At 43.8% G+C, this 13993-nt stretch overlaps 1 protein-coding gene across 2 annotated transcripts in view; it reads right to left on the reverse strand.

The window, feature by feature from the left end:
* The window catches only part of LOC141105638 (ovostatin-like), a 208961-nt gene that overhangs the window by 128716 nt on the left and 66252 nt on the right, over positions 1–13993 (reverse strand). For both annotated transcript variants that reach the window (XM_073595608.1, XM_073595607.1), the window contains exons 9-12: positions 7406–7520; positions 4622–4737; positions 3990–4148; positions 667–897 (exon numbers count right to left, since the gene is read on the reverse strand). In XM_073595608.1, coding sequence (XP_073451709.1) covers positions 667–897; positions 3990–4148; positions 4622–4737; positions 7406–7520 — 621 coding nt within the window. The remainder of the gene's footprint in view (positions 1–666; positions 898–3989; positions 4149–4621; positions 4738–7405; positions 7521–13993) is intronic.

Consider the following 13993-nt stretch of genomic DNA (forward strand, 5'->3'; position numbering starts at 1 on the left):
TGCGACACAGTAAAAGTAAGCGGATTAGTGGACTATAGATTATTAAAATACAAATGTATGGCACATGATAGATTACAATATGGGCACCAAAAACACATTCAACCAACCAATACATCCTAAACCAAACCTGGTTTAGAGAAAGAGCAAATGGGAAAAAAGGTGTTCTAGCTTTGTAAACGTACACTTTGCATTACAATACAGTCCAGTTGAATGAAAGTCCAGGAGTGCAGTTGAATGTGACTCCTTGATGTCTAGTATATTGCATGAGAATTGATAGTAAGGGACAGAAACTCAATTTTTTTTTTAATCACAACTGTACTGCATAAATAGTCTATATCAACATCTACAGGAGGTAGGTAGGGTAATGCAATTTAAATGTACTAAAATGTTTGTATTATATATGGCTCTCCTGGAGCTTCAATGTCAGATCTTACAGCTCAATGATCTCCAAAAGAAAAAAAAAAAAAAAACAAACACACACACACTCACACACAGTTGTAGTAAAAGCATCTATTCAGAGACTAACTTATTGTTAGGGTAGATCCTGCCATAGATAACCATTCAGGGTATTATTGTGTAACTGGCAATATTTTGCATTCTTGTCTTATCCTACCATCATATGTCCAAGAACCCTATAACACTTTCCAGAGGCCTCCATATGGTTACCATGTAGACAAATTTGATGGTGGTTTCTCCTGCAGCCAGACTATCTTTGCCAAATGTGTACTGAACCCGGATGTTGTGTGTTTTACCACACTGCAGATCTTCTTTGGGGCCCTGAAGCTGCACAAAGCTAGCAGTGCGAGAGAAGAATCGTCTGACAGATCGATGATCATTGGCGTAAGTGGGCACAATCCAGTTGCCATCATAGCATCGTTCTTGCTTCTTGTAAATCAGCTGTTGAGTAACAAACCAAAGAAAAAATGAATTCCAATACATCTTAGCTGACACTGAAGTATTAGGGAAATCTATTCAGCTTGGTCGTTTTCAAAATTGCTGACATTTCAGTACCAACCTACCATTCTGGTACTTTAAAGTCCAATGCTATTTAATTTTTTTTTTTTTTTTGTGAATAGAAAGTGCGTAGGCAGGTGCCTAAAAGGTAATTTGAGTGTTGCACTTAGAAGTTACCATTCAGTGATGAGTTTGCCTGTCAGGAAAACATTGCCCAAGCCTATGCTCAAAGAAATGTGCATTGCACGCAAAATAGTCCATAGTACCATGCACATAGTTAGGACCCTGTGCACATCTACACGAGCACTTGCGCATGCACGTGAGCATATTGCATGTGCTCCTGAGCCTGCATGTTTGCTGGGCCATTGACCCATTTAAAGCCCTACATGCTTCAGCACCATCAGCTCCTACCGCTTGTGACCTGATCCTGTGTACATCCATATCCTGACCTGGCTGGTTGACCCCGCTTGTTCCTGAACCTCTGTTGCCAACTCTGGTTGTGACCCAACCTTTTTTCCGGTCTGCTGTTCTGGTAACTCCTTTGTTCACTTGATACTAACCCTGGCCATGTTCTGACTCCGTTCTTTACTGTTCTTCTGCTGCCCGGTTGTTGCTGCTCTGTCCATCTGACTACACTTCTGGGATCCTGCATCTGCCTGCTGTCTACTTGCTCACTTCAGCTCCGCATCAACTACTAAGATATTCCAAAACGGATCTCCTACAGGCACCCGTGCCACTTTGCACCCTGTTATACCCAGTCATCTTCCCCAAGTGAAACAGGACAAGGAGGTATAAGGGCAGCCCTCTTGTCAATCCTGCCTCAACCAGGTATGTGACACTGCTGTTTGGACTGTGGTGCTTCCTGTAACAGGGGTATTTAAGCACAAAGGGGTTGGGCCAGTAGGCGGGCAGTGGTTGGTCATGGGAATGACAATACACAAGGAGATGTAGCATTACACCTAGTGGGGTTACCCTTTGGCGGGCCCTGAATCAGGATGAACCATGTTACCATCACTTGGCAATCACCACAAGCTAGGAAGGTATGAGGTGCCACCGCATAGCCAAAAGCTCAGCCTAACATTTGAAGAGGACCACCACCATGTCTAACTTGTTGAATTGCCATGCGAGTCATGAAGAACTGTGATATAGGGATGATTAAGAACTGTACATGGATGCCATTTTATTAAGCAAAATAAGTTGCTGGTTAAGTGAATTCTCTGGTCTGGTTTATGGTGAACAGAGAGGGAAAGCAAGATCCTGCAATGAATGGGAACAGGGAAAGTGTAAACATTCATGTTAACCTTCTGGGTGATGGAAACGTAAGTAGGTAAAAGGAAGGAGGACCAGCCAGTTTGGGAGTGAATGACTATAATGGAGGTTGTTTCGGGGGGGGGGGGGGGATTGGTGGCTGTGTGGTCTACCTTTGCAAGCAGCAGTGACCCCATGATAAGAGGGTTCTGCAAAGCAGCAGCCCCTAGGAACATTGGGCTGAAGAGTAAAAAGTGTAAAGTTGATAGACATTGCGTATTTCCTTACTTAGGAGTTGTCTTACAATATTTAACGCTTCCAAGCCTTGGTTAAGGGTACAAACAGACAAATTTGCACATATTGAGTACAACACTAAAAACATAAACTCATGTATCTGATGAAATAAATGTGTATAAGAACTAGTAGAGGAAAATTGTCCTACACCATGTCCCTTAAAAATGACACTGTAGTCAGTGTGGGGCTAGGTGTAACTGGCAAGGGAAATTAGGTTATCCTTTCGGTGTGGGGCCCGGCGTAATACAGTAGAATATGCAAAGTTTGGAGTGGTCTAGGTGACTGCCTTTTAAGCCATTATGTGGCCCATTTATTATAAAATAAATTTGTCTCTTTAGTGAGCTGATGCCCATGGCAACCAATCTAATTTCTTCCTCTATTCTGAAATCTGAAAAATGATCGGCAATTGATCAAGATGAAAGAGCTCACTTTTTGCATTTAAAGTGTTTGTTTTTTTTTTTATTTTGGAGGGGGAGAGAAATCAAAAACACTAGTGTCACTATGCAAGCAAGACTTACTACATACTAGTGTCACTATGGTCTTACAGTGCAGAGGTTCTTGAGTTCCCATTAGGGACCCTAACTGAATGGAGCTTGCATGTGTTAAAGAGAAAAGGAAAAAGGAGGGTGCACCGACCTAGTGCATTACCACTGGTAAAGCTTTATTAAAACATAAAACAGCAAAGTGTATACTCACAGACGAGCATGGATAACAGGCATAAGCAGTGTTACAAGTTCGCAGTTCTGAACATCAACATCAACAGGTCAGGACCTAATGTCAAGTGGATATAGCGATGGTTGACGCGTTTCAGGGGAGAACTCCCTTCCTCAGAGCCTAAGCAGCCCGGAAGTGCGGGTGTGAGCAGCCATTGCCCGCTTAGGCTCTGAGGAAGGGGGTTCTCCCCTGAAACGTGTCAGCCATCGCTATATCCACTTGACGTCAGGTCCTAAACTTGTGGATGATCAGAACTGCAAACTTGTAACACTGCTTATACCTGTTATCCATGCTCGTCTGTGAGTATACACTTTGCTGTTTTATGTCTTAATAAAGCTTTACCAGTGGTAATGCACTAGGTCGGTGCGCCCTCCTTTTTTCTTTTCTCTTTAGCCTGTGAATACCCATTATTCTGAGGAGGGCTGCAAGACGGCAGATACTACTGTATGAAGTTGGTGACACCACACATTGAGGAACCAGACACCTGAGCGCAGGAGAGATTTCTATTGTGTTTGCTTGCATGTGCTGTCTGCATTAATGTAGGGTTCTTTAGATGCTAAGGTTTCCTACAGAGCAAAAGACACACTTGGTGGTTAATTAACTTCTGACCAACTAGGTGCAGTGCTTGTCTGTATTCTTACAATAGAATGTTAGACTTACTGAACAGAGCTACATAGAATTACCCTGGACTGCTGCAGAATGATTTGGCTATAAATACATGAACAACTTAGAGAAAGATATCCATTCTAAAGTGGCTGTACAGTGCAATATCCACTCACCCGAAAGTTGACATTTGAAGTGTTAAGTGTTGAGGTATCAACTTCATATTGTGCTTTGCCATTCTCATCAGATGTGAGGTTCTGAAGAACCTTCCTGTCCATTTGGAGTTCCACCACCTGGCCACTCTCAGGCTGCCCCTGTGCATTCTCAACAACAATCTGTTGCATACAGAGGAAAAATGTCAGCATATGCTTCAGTTTTACACATGCATTTATCACAATATCTGTTCCATTTAAAATAAGCTTCCTCTACATGTTCCATCAAACAATGAGATTAAAAAATGGCCTAGAATTTTTTCAAGCTTCTATGCTTTTCCCTGAGTTCTCACATCATGTATAACCCAGAAACCAAATCTCCCATATTCATCCCTCCTTTCAAGAGGAGCAGCTAGGACTGATGGGTAGACTGTGGGACAGACTGTCTGAGGGTCATGTCAGAGTATGCAAATCTGACTCATGGTGATGAGCAGAACGTTTTTGCTAGAGGATTACAGGTCATACAATTGAGACGTTCTAGGAGTTAAAAAAAAAACAACACACAACACACAGACCATTGGCCACTAGTAGCCCAAATCTGCCATGACAATACACAAAAAAAGTAACATTTTTAAAAAGGTTCCAAGTCAACTCACCCCCACAGTATAAGGAATTCCTTTTTTGAAATATGGAAGCATAACCTTATAGTCAAAACGGGCGTGGCCTAGCTGGCGGGTGATCGAGATGGTTTTGGTTTCAGTTGCTTGGACATCTGTCACAGAACACAATACAAATGCTCATGTATATACACAGCAGGAAGGAAAAGAGTACAGTCATACGTCTGATGCAGCCCAATTAAGTTGTTAAATATAGTGAAATTGACTGGTTTTCCCTACTGACCAGCCACAAAGGGCAGTAGGTAAACTGAACACTGTGCAGAAGCCCCTAGAAGATGAGTGGGGAGTGCCACTTACTACACATCAACAGGGTTGTGAATGAGAGGTTATTCCTTAATCCCCCCCCCCTGAGATCAGTGCTTGCATTCAGATAGATTGGAAGCAATCATTCCTGAACAGAAACTGAAGCTATAAAAGTAAATATACACATGGATGACATCTTCAGCACCAAACCCCTGAAATATCAATTCTAAACAAACAAACTAAATGAGACTATTTTTGGTTCATTTTGCACTGAATTTCCCTTGCTTGCCCTATGTCGTCAGGACATGGATCACCTGCCTGCTGGTGGCACTGTGCTTCCCGGCACAGAAGGTTGTAGTTTCAGTGTCCATCGGCAGCCAGCAGATCCCAGTAATCAGTCTCCACCTGATGCTGGCTGCTGGGAGGGTATTAAGTCCCTCTTCTGCTGATACAACTTGCTGCAGTGTTTTGCTTTGCTTGGTGCCAGATACTGCTAGCTGTCATCTTGTTCCTGCTCTCTTAGTATCTTTACCCTGAACCCTGCTACCTTGTTCCTAATCCCAGTTTTGGTGTCTCCTTTCAAAAAGGTTCCCTGCACCTCCAGTTTTCCTGTGTTCTCCATTTGCATACACTATAGTTATTTCGATATTTAGGATTTCCGTTAGGTCATTGGGTTTTTGGTTCACTTATACATTTATGTTTGCTGGTGTTTGGATGTCTTATTTTATTATTAAGAAGTTCGTTATAATAATATGGTCTGGTCTCAGTTTCCCAAGTCTAGCCACACATATCTGGCCCCGATTCCAGACACCCTTGTAATTGTGGAAACTCGTTTAAAATTATAAAACATGAGTGAATAAATCGCACAATTTTCAATGTCCCCCCATCCCAGCACTTAAACTTTTAACTTATTAGTTTATATCGTTAGATCCATGCTTCTTATTTTTCTTTGGAGTAGGAGAAGGAAGATTACATAATATACACAAAATTTCCAAAAGTATTGGGACACCTGCCTTTACACGCACATGAACTTTAATGGCATCCCAATCTTAGTCCGTAGGGTTCAATATTGAGTTGGCCCACCCTTTGCAGCTATAACAGCATCAACTCTTCTGGGAAGGCTGTCCACAAGGTTTAGGAGTGTGTCTATAGGAATGTTTGACCATTCTTCCAGAAGTGCAATTGTGAGGTCAGGCACCAATTTGGACGAGAAGGCCTGGCTCACAGTCTCCACTCCAATTCCTCCCAAAAAAGTGTTCCATCAGGTTGAGGTCAGGACTTCGTGCAGGTCAGTCAAGTTCCTCCACCCCAAATTCACTCATCCGTGTCTTTACGGACCTTGTTTTGTGCACTGGTCTAATTCATTTGGTGTGTGTGTGGGGGGGGGGGATTATGGTGTGGGGTTGTTTTTTCAGGGGTCGGGCTTGGGCCCTTAGTTCCAGTGAAGGGAACTCTTAAGGCGTCAGCATGCCAAAACATTTTGGACAATTTCATGCTCCCAACTTTGTGGGAACAGTTTGGAGATGGCCCCTTCCTGTTCCAACATGACTGCACATTAGTGCACAAAGCAAGGTCCATAAAGACATGGATGAGCGAGTTTGGGGTGGAAGAACTTGACTGGCCTGCACAGAGTCCTGAGACCTCACAAATGCGCTTCTGGAAAAATGATCAAACATTCCCATAGACACACTCCTAAACCTTGTGGACAGCCTTCCCAGAAGAGGTGAAGCCGTTATAGCTGCAAAGGGTGGGCCAACTCAATTAACCCTACGAACTAAGACTGGGATGCCATTAAAGTTAATGTGTGTGTAAAGGCAGGCATCCCAATAATTTTGGTAATATATTGTAGGTTGACATGTTGGCCACTGCCACCTTATGAGGCTTCTTTTCTTAACCCTTTATCCATCAAAAGAAAAAGAAAAAAAAAAAAAAGAAGAAAAAAAAAGAAGAAAAAGAAGAGTGTATGTAGTTGCATGTGATGCAAATAAACTCACTATATGCCTAGGCATTTAGAGAACAGATTTCGGCTAAGTGAAAAATCAGTGTCAGAAAGGATTGGTTTGCTCCATCTGAAGTTCTGTCCCAAGGCAACGGTCATATGGCCAGTTACAATGGAAATCAAGAAGTGTGCTTACTATTATGAGCTTTTTATTTTTAGGGCTCATTCACATGGGTACTCCGCTCTGTACAGTGTGAAGAGCCATTTGTATCTTTCTGTACCAACTTTGAGCTGCAGGTAGTCAGCCCATAGAAGTAAATGAATATGCATTGATTGTAAAAGCTTACCCACGTTGGCCTACACGCCAATACCATATACATATCTTTAATGCATCATGTCAGGTTTTATCAGATCAGTACACAAGTACGTCCTTTGTAAGCAAGGTTGTCTGTGCCATTTGCAGAGTGCAGTGCTGGTGACCACCGCTGCTTGTGTATTCTGCCATGAGACTTTAATTTGTGAAAGGCTTTACCCAATTATGCAGCTACAACATTAACACTTATGGCAAACCATTCACTTACTTGTCCCCTGTTCTGTAAGAGTGGCCTGCATATTAAACGACATCTGGTATCCTGAGCGGTCAAGTTGGAATGTTGAGAGATCAACTTTTCCTTTAAATGTACCTTCAGAATTAGTCTATTGGGAAGAGAAGGAAAAAAAAAAAAGTCAGAACCAAAGTTGTGCCAAGAATAAAAGGTTGAGTCATAAATAAAATGGGAACTAGGATCAGAGGGGCACCTAGAAGAGGCAATGAATGGGCATTGAATGAAAAGAAAATGATAGGCACATTGATGGCATTAAAAAAAAAAGAAGAAGTATAACATGGCTGATCATCTCGCTTTAGGTCTTGTACACATGGGCTGCAGCTTAAGAGCCAATCATGAGTGCCTATAAAACCATTTGCAAAATAAAAAGGAGAAGGTCAGACAAGCTGAAACACCACCTGAAGTCTGACATCACCTTACACAGCCAGCACCAATGTCCGTGTCCGAGAATGGTTTGCAGAAGAACTGGCAGATCTGCTAATGCAATGGAAGCACCGATTGACATATAGGCATTCACCAATGCAAATGTGAATGCGTACAGGCGAACGGTTGCAATGGCTAATGTGCAATTGCGCAAAGCACGAGCAACCGATTCTGGTGCCCAGTGGCCTATTTAAAGCCAACAGCATGATCCACTAGTCACTGGATGATCTTTAGTGTCCCCCGTGTGTTCCTGTTTCTGCCACTATTGGATTCCCCATTACCGACCAGGCTTGCCTTTGACCTGTCTTTTCTCCATTCTGGCTTTGACCCTCGGCTTTCTACATTGACTTTGCTTCTGCCTGCTAATCTGTGTATGACCCCTGGCTTGCTCTTCTTACTCCGTTGTTGCCAGATTCCCAGTGTATGGCCCCCGGCTGACTTCTGACTCTGCTTGCTGCTTTACTCCTGGTGGATATTCCTTGCATGACTACTGGCCTGGCTCTGCTCCTGGTTCTCCCTTCTGCCAAGTCTCACATCCTGCTAGTCAGCCGTCATCCAGCGGACATCTCATCACTCCAGCCTGTCGCAGCTGGCCATTGCTACCTTAAGGGCGCTCTGCACTCTGCCGCAAGGGAAGCCCTCTCAGCACTTTGTTCTCTGATCACTTATGCGACAGTCCCAAACTGAGGGTGCTTTAAAAAGCAGGCACGCTACACCCATGGCCTGTCTGATGTGGCCCCAAAACTCACAACCCACATAGCCTCCTACGTGTGCACGCCGCTCTACTCCATAATCCCGGCAGCTGTCATACATTAGCTGTTGCGGCTGGATCCCTGCTCTCTATACACACACAGGGAGAGGATCCTTTAGCAGAGTGGATTACATCTAGTGGCATCCATTCATGGGTTCTGAAGGTGGATTCTCACAATTGTGTGATTAGCTTTGTGTGCATTCCGGAAGCATGTGCGTGCATTATGTGTCATTTTATCTTTTTTTTAACAGTAAATAGTTTATTTAAAAGTATTAAAGTTGACAATGACACAGTGCATGGACATCAGTTACATACATAAGGTCTCAGTAAACAATTCAAATACAGCTAGTAATCTTTTTTTCCCTCAAAAAATTATGATAATCTCTAGCAGTTTGAACATAGTAACAATCTTGTTCCTGGTAGCACTTTCGGATTCAGAAGAGGAAAGGGGAGAAAGAAAGGAGAGAAGGGGGGGGGTGATATATCAAGCACATAATAGAATAAATAATAGAGCTCTAGGGCTCTATCCATGTGCATCAACCCATTGGGACTAGACCTTATCAAACTTTTTAGGGCAGTTTCTAATCCATGTTAGCTTGTACAGAGGTAGGACAGAGATTATCGTCGTCTTCCGCATGTGTTGCGTGGGAGGAGTGGACTGCTTCCACCTGAGGAGAATTTCCATTCTTGCATAATAAAGAGCATAGAACAGAACATGGCTCAGTCTGAAGCTGTGGAGCTTGGTGTAAGTGGAGCTGGAATAAGTGGGAGTTAAAAACCAGAGTTAGAGTGTATAAGTCTTGCTGTCTGTTTGCTGTTTGTTGGCTGTTTGCTGTTTGCTGTCTGTTTGCTGGGTTGCATTTTTGGGGCTTTTCCTTTTAGTTTTTAATTTGCCTTTTGCTGTCTCTTTTTAAATAGCTTTTTTGTTTGTTTTTTTTTTCTCTCTGGTTTCATCAGTCTATCAATTAAGGGGTGTGGTTAATTGCTCACAGGTGCCTATTTAACTGGTTGTAGGACTCAGTCTGAGCGTGCTCAGTCTGAAGCTGTGGAGCTTGGTGTAAGTGGAGCTGGAATAAGTGGGAGTTAAAAACCAGAGTTTAAAACAGGAGGTTATAACAGGGGTCATAGTACCTGTGTAGTGTGAGTATCTGAGTGTTGTCTGAGTAGTGTGTGTGGATCGTTAGTACTTGTGTAGCGTGTACTGTGTACTTGTGTATTGCGAGTGCACGTAGGTCTGTGAGTACCTGTGTATTGTCTTGTCGTGTACCTGTGTATTGTCTTGAGTATTAGTGCCAGGAAGCTAGCTGTTAGGTAATTTGGACAGGGTAAAATCCCCAAATCCTCACTAAATTTAATAGGTACGATGCCCGGCGGGTGTGGAGAGGCGACTCTTTGTACATCTTGCCGCATGTATGCGTTCCTTGATCATCCGATCGAGGGCGAATACTGCTGTGCAAAATGTAAGCACATTGTTTCCCTGGAAGCCCAGGTTCTGAATCTGGGGAAGCAACTGTCAGCACTGAGAAGTCCCTCCATACTAAAGGTGAGCCAGGAACGTACACGGCAGGTGCCGGCAGGGGCCAGCACAGAGGCGGGTGGAGACAAAGAGGTGCAAACACTAGCAAAGAGTAGATGGGTGACAGTCAGGAGGGGTAGAGGGGGAAGTGCCAGAGAGGCCGATCCAGGACTGGAGCATCCCAATAAGTACGCTCCATTGAGTGACATTGGTGAAACCAGTCAGGGACCAGCACTGCTGGAGATGAGGGACTCTCCTAGCTGCCAGGGGAAGAACTCCTCCAGTGAGAGTGGGGGGGCAGCAAAGGGAAAGGAAAGACAGATTCTGGTGGTAGGGGACTCAATTCTTAGAAGGACAGAGAGGGCAATCTGTAACCAAGACCTGAAGCACCGAACAGTATGTTGTCTACCGGGCGCTCGGGTTCGGCACATCACGGATCTTGTGGACAGATTACTGGGAGGGGCTGGGGAAGACCCGGCTGTCATGGTGCACGTTGGCACCAATGACAAAGTCAGAGGCAGATGGAGTGTCCTAAAGAACGATTTTAGGGACTTAGGAGCTAAATTGAGGAAAAGGACCTCCAAGGTAGTGTTCTCAGGAATACTACCGGTACATCGAGCCACACCAGAAAGGCAGAGGGAGATTAGGGAACTAAACAAGTGGCTGAAGAGCTGGTGTAGTAAGGAGGGGTTTGGGTTCCTGGAGGACTGGGCCGACTTCTCAGTCGGTAACCGGTACTATAGAAGGTATGGACTGCACCTAAATGAGGAGGGTGAAGATCTGCTGGGAATGAAGATGGCCAAAAAGTTAGAGTAGTTTTTAAACTAGGCGATGGGGGGGAGGGTCCAGAGACAGTGATAGCCAGCGCGGAAGATATTCCAGAGGGTAGTATTGGGGGCATTAGTGGTAGGTTAACCAAAGCACAAAAACACAAGGTGAGTATAGTAGCAAGTCCTAGTTGCAATCTCGAAACACCCAATACGAGGACAATATGCGACCGGTCTAAACTATGTGGCATGTTCACTAATGCCAGGAGCATGGCGGACAAGATGGGTGAACTAGAGATACTGTTGTACAAGGAGGAATTGGATTTTGTGGGAATTTCAGAGACCTGGTTCAACAGCTCTCATGATTGGCTGGCAAACATTCAAGGGTATACCCTATACCGCAAGGATAGAGAGGGTAAAAAAGGGGGAGGGGTATGCCTATATATCAAGAATAATGTACAAGTGAATGTGAGAGATGACATCACTGAGGGGGCTAGGGAGGAGGTGGAATCTTTATGGGTAGAGCTCCAAAGGGATGAAGCTAAGGGGAAAATAATACTGGGAGTATGCTATAGGCCCCCAGACCTGAGGGAGGAAGTGGAGACGGATCTCCTATCACAAGTTGGATTAGCAGCAAGGATGGGAAGTGTTATCATAATGTGGGATTTTAATTATCCGGACATAGACTGGGCGGAGGGAACCGCGCATTCATTTAAGGCTCGCCAGTTCCTAAGTGTCTTGCAGGACAATTTTATGGGTCAGATGGTAGACGCACCAACTAGAAATAAAACATTACTAGATCTACTGATTACCAACAATACAGACCTGATAACAGATGTGGAAATACGGGGCAATTTAGGTAACAGCGATCACAGGTCAATTAGTTTCAGTATAAATCACACAAATAGGAAACATGAAGGGAACACAAAGACACTGAATTTCAAAAGAGCCAACTTCCCTAAACTACAAACCTTGCTAAAAGGCATAAATTGGGATAAAATATTAGGAACAAAGAATACGGAGGAGAGATGGGTTTGCTTTAAGAGCATATAAATAAGGGCATTGGCCAATGTATCCCATTGGGTAATAAATTTAAAAGAGCAAACAAACATCCTGGATGGCTTAACTCCAATGTAAAAATGCATATAAAAGCAAAGGAGAAGGCCTTCAAAAAATACAAGGTTGAGGGATCATCCTCAGCATTCAGAATTTATAAAGAATGCAATAAGAAATGTAAGGGTGCAATTAGGATGGGTAAGATAGAACATGAAAGACACATAGCGGAGGAGAGCAAAAAAAATCCCAAGAAATTCTTTAAGTATATAAACAGTAAAAAAGGGAGGACAGACCATATTGGCCCCATAAAGAATGAGGAAGGACATCTGGTTACAAAGGATGGGGAGATGGCAAAGGTATTGAATTTATTCTTCTCCTCAGTCTTCACGAGTGAAGCGGGGGGCTTCAGTAACCAAAACTGCAGTGTTTATCCTCATGACACAACACAGGAAGCACCTACATGGTTAACAGAGGACGGAATTAAAATTAGACTTGAGAAACTTAACATTAATAAATCACCGGGACCAGATGGCTTGCATCCGAGGGTACTTAGGGAACTCAGTCAGGTGATTGCCAGACCGTTGTTCCTAATTTTTACAGACAGTCTATTGACTGGAATGGTACCAGCTGATTGGAGAAAAGCCAATGTAGCACCAATATTTAAAAAGGGCCCAAAAAACATCCCTGGGAATTACAGACCAGTTAGCCTAACATCAATAGTATGTAAACTCTTGGAGGGGATGATAAGGGACTATATACAAGATTTTAGTAATAAGAATGATATCATTAGCAGTAATCAGCATGGATTCATGAAGAATCGTTCTTGCCAAACCAATCTATTAACCTTCTATGAGGAGGTGAGTTGCCATCTAGATAAAGGAAGGCCCGTAGACGTGGTGTATCTGGATTTTGCAAAAGCATTTGACACAGTTCCCCATAAACGTTTACTGTACAAAATAAAGTGCGTTGGCATGGACCATAGGATGAGTACATGGATTGAAAACTGGCTACAAGGGCGTGTTCAGAGGGTGGTGATAAATGGGGAGTACTCAGAATGGTCAGGGGTAGGTAGTGGGGTTCCCCAGGGTCCTGTGCTGGGACCAATCCTATTTAATTTGTTCATAAAACGACCTGGAGGATGGGATAAACAGTTCAATCTCTGTATTTACAGACGATACTAAGCTAAGCAGGGCAATAACTTCTCCGCAGGATGTGGAAATCTTGCAAAAAGACCTGAACAAATTAATGGGGTGGGTGACTACATGGCAAATGAGGTTCAATGTAGAAAAATGTAAAATAATGCATTTGGGTGGCAAAAATATGAATGCAATCTATACACTGGGGGGAGAACCTCTGGGGGAATCTAGGATGGAAAAGGACGTGGGGGTCCTAGTAGATGATAGGCTCAGCAATGGCATGCAATGCCAAGCTGCTGCTAATAAAGCAAACAGAATATTGGCATGCATTAAAAGGGGGATCAACTGCAGAGATAAAATAATAATTCTCCCGCTCTACAAGACTCTGGTCCGGCCGCACCTGGAGTATGCTGTCCAGTTCTGGGCACCAGTCCTCAGGAGGGACGTACTGGAAATGGAGCGAGTACAAAGAAGGGCAACAAAGCTAATAAAGGGTCTGGAGGATCTTAGTTATGAGGAAAGGTTGCAAGCACTGAACTTATTCTCTCTGGAGAAGAGACGCTTAAGAGGGGATATGATTTCAATTTACAAATACTGTACTGGTGACTAGGGATGAGCTTCGTGTTCGAGTCGAACCCATGTTCGACTAGAACATCGGCTGTTCGATCGTTCGCCGAATTGCGAACGTTATGGGCCGTTCGCGCTAAATTCGTGTGGCACGTCACGATCCATAATTCACTGCGGCATCGCAGTGCATTGCTGGCTGATGATTGGCCAAGCATGCACTATGACCCGCATGCTTGGCCAATCACAGCGCCGTCAGTAGAGAGAGCTGTAATTGGCCAAAGCCAGGGTGGCTTTGGCCAATTATGGCTCAGGGGATTTAGTACACACCCCACACTATATAAGGCCGCC

This window comes from Aquarana catesbeiana, linkage group LG08 (genome assembly GCF_042186555.1).
Source record: "Aquarana catesbeiana isolate 2022-GZ linkage group LG08, ASM4218655v1, whole genome shotgun sequence".
Taxonomy (NCBI): Eukaryota; Metazoa; Chordata; class Amphibia; order Anura; family Ranidae; genus Aquarana; species Aquarana catesbeiana.